Source organism: Carassius gibelio, chromosome B9 (genome assembly GCF_023724105.1).
Source record: "Carassius gibelio isolate Cgi1373 ecotype wild population from Czech Republic chromosome B9, carGib1.2-hapl.c, whole genome shotgun sequence".
NCBI lineage: Eukaryota > Metazoa > Chordata > Actinopteri > Cypriniformes > Cyprinidae > Carassius > Carassius gibelio.
Genome location: NC_068404.1, coordinates 19266971 through 19269217, shown reverse-complemented (window position 1 = coordinate 19269217; position 2247 = coordinate 19266971). Strand labels below are relative to the sequence as shown.

The 2247-nt window shown below is 33.6% G+C and overlaps 1 protein-coding gene across 1 annotated transcript; it reads right to left on the bottom strand.

The window, feature by feature from the left end:
* Nucleotides 1-396: 396 nt before the first annotated feature.
* On the bottom strand, nt 397-1884 carry LOC127964854 (galactose-specific lectin nattectin-like). Its single transcript, XM_052565267.1, has 6 exons — nt 1778-1884; nt 1586-1653; nt 1330-1424; nt 1028-1153; nt 753-858; nt 397-574 (listed from the first exon to the last, which is right to left on the bottom strand). The coding sequence occupies exons 2-6, from the start codon at nt 1644-1646 to the stop codon at nt 510-512; spliced, it is 453 nt and encodes a 150-aa protein (XP_052421227.1). The 5' UTR covers nt 1647-1653; nt 1778-1884; the 3' UTR covers nt 397-509.
* Between the last annotated feature and the right edge of the window lie 363 nt (nt 1885-2247).

Here is a 2247-nt window from a genome sequence, read left to right as displayed (position 1 = left end):
TTCCCTAAGGAAACATAAAAGGCCTGCTCTTAACTGGATTAATCCCTGACATGGTATCCTGTGTGAAACAAACGACAAACCTAACCGTTTTTACCTTTTACTGTCTTTAAATGATTGCCACATATACCCATAACACTTGAAATTACAGAATTAAAATTTAGTACACTGATGAAAGCAAACTTAAAAGTCCCCTGAGTCACTCCAACAAATAGTGTAGCTGGTTCCTTCAGACAGCTTGCTAAAATAATAGCATTGCTGTTCACTTACTGATAATATAACATGTGCTTTATAGAATTGTTAACTAGCCTGTTTGCCAGCTATTTATTACAAATATGAAACTAGTTTACATGACAGGATGAACATATTTACAACAGAAACCAACTGCAAACTACAAAATATTTATGAACATTTTTTTATTTCAGAATAACACATGTAAAGATAAGATCAGAAAATGTATGTAAATGTAGTACAATGAAAGTAACTGTGGAGCAGGATGACTGTATGTGATCTCACAGGTATTTAGCACAAACATAACCCTGTTCGGTTAAACAGGTTCCATCGTTCCAACCGCTACCTATGAGGTGAAACAATTAAAAACAGTATGTCATTCTCATCATTATTGTCATGTTAGAATCAAAATAAAATTGAATGTTTCAGACATGTTTGACAAATCAACCATTTCATGTTACTGGTTGATGTGAAATATGATTGCAAATAATTATTGTAAATAAAAAAACACACAGCATTCTTACTTTCATAGTTCAAGTCCCCACAGTCCTCACTGTCATGGTCAGGTTGTCCAGGGGCCCAGTGGGTGTAGTCAAACGTAGTTCCATCAGTCCACAACCACTGTCCTTCCTAAAGAGCAAATTCGCTTATTATAAGAGTGCTTTACTGTACTCAGACCTCATTTAGAAGGTCATTTAGATTGGCTTTGAAGAAGTCAAATCAACTTCATTACAAACATTTGAGATTTCAGACAAACATACAAACTAGACAAAGCAAAACACTGCACAACTTTACTCACTTCTTCACCATCATGAGCTCCAAACCAACAATGTGTGGAAGAAGAAGGCAACAGACTCAGCAGAAAATCATGTTCTATTTTACTGTGCACAGACGCAAGATTTGCATCCAGACTTTGGCAGTTCTTCTAAAGACATAGATTTTTTAATTGTTAATACAAAATAGTTTTTTTTAGCAAAAAGCATTTTAAAACAACATTTTAGTTTTAACATATCATTTGCTCAGTGATAGTTTTCTGTCAAATTTATTTACAAAAAGGAATTATTATTTATTTTAGAAATCACCTTGTAACTAACAATTTACCTCTGCTGTGACCCAGCTGACCCCCTGAGAGAAGAACTTGTAGCATAGAACTCCAAGATTTTTCCATCCAAAGGGGCATTTTTTAACTGCATTAACTATCCGGTAAATAAACATATAAAAAAATAATAATATTATGATCAGTATTAGTAGTAGTAGTAGCCCTTTATTGTCACTATAAGTTGTTTGAATATTATATTTGTCAGAAAAGCTTTTAAAATTAATTAACGTGGTTTTTACAAATAAATATATTTGTTACCTTCTTCATTCTCCATGGAGAACACAATTAAAAGAAGCAGAAGACTTCTCAGCATTGGCATGACGGAACTGAAAAATAAAAGTTAAGCATTTAAAATTAAAAGTATGTATTATACCTCACATTATGGACTGTCAATGTATTTTAAAAGCAAAGTCAAAGGGTTATTCAGTAGGTCTCTGTGCCAGAACTCACATTGGTTTTAAGATTGTTGCCTTCAGAATCTCAAGAGGAAGATGTAGTGAAGTTCCAGAAAGAGCCTGAAAGATTTCTGTGCTCTTCTCTGTACCTCCCAATGTGTGTGACTATTGCATCATGATCATAATACAAGTTGTTTTGGTAACCATACATCTCCCTCTTTCCTCTACTAATGCTGAGCTGAAAGTTTCACTTCCTTTATTAGGCTATCTATAAATAATAACGGACTTAGTGGGGCTAGGGACCCCTGGGCTTGATGTTATGTGTGGGCCCTATACCTATACATTACAAATGCCCTCAAGTAAACCATCATTGTTGAGTAACTCAAAATACACAAACATATGCTTTAGGTAAATAGTACAAATAATATGCAACATGTCTAGGCTATAGTCAAAGTTTAAATGTAATATTAAATATTCATTATAATATAATAAACAGGTTGTGCTCTCACTGTTGATAGATCAAAA

Bases quoted from the DNA above. Each gene is read 5' to 3' on its own strand.
- LOC127964854 (XM_052565267.1), bottom strand. From the start codon at position 1,646: ATGCCAATGCTGAGAAGTCTTCTGCTTCTTTTAATTGTGTTCTCCATG. The intron at 859-1,027 runs GTGAGTAAAGTT...TTTGCTCTTTAG, and splicing joins GAGCTCATGATGGTGAAGAA to GAAGGACAGTGGTTGTGGAC. The intron at 575-752 runs GTAAGAATGCTG...TTCACCTCATAG, and splicing joins TGGGGACTTGAACTATGAAA to GTAGCGGTTGGAACGATGGA.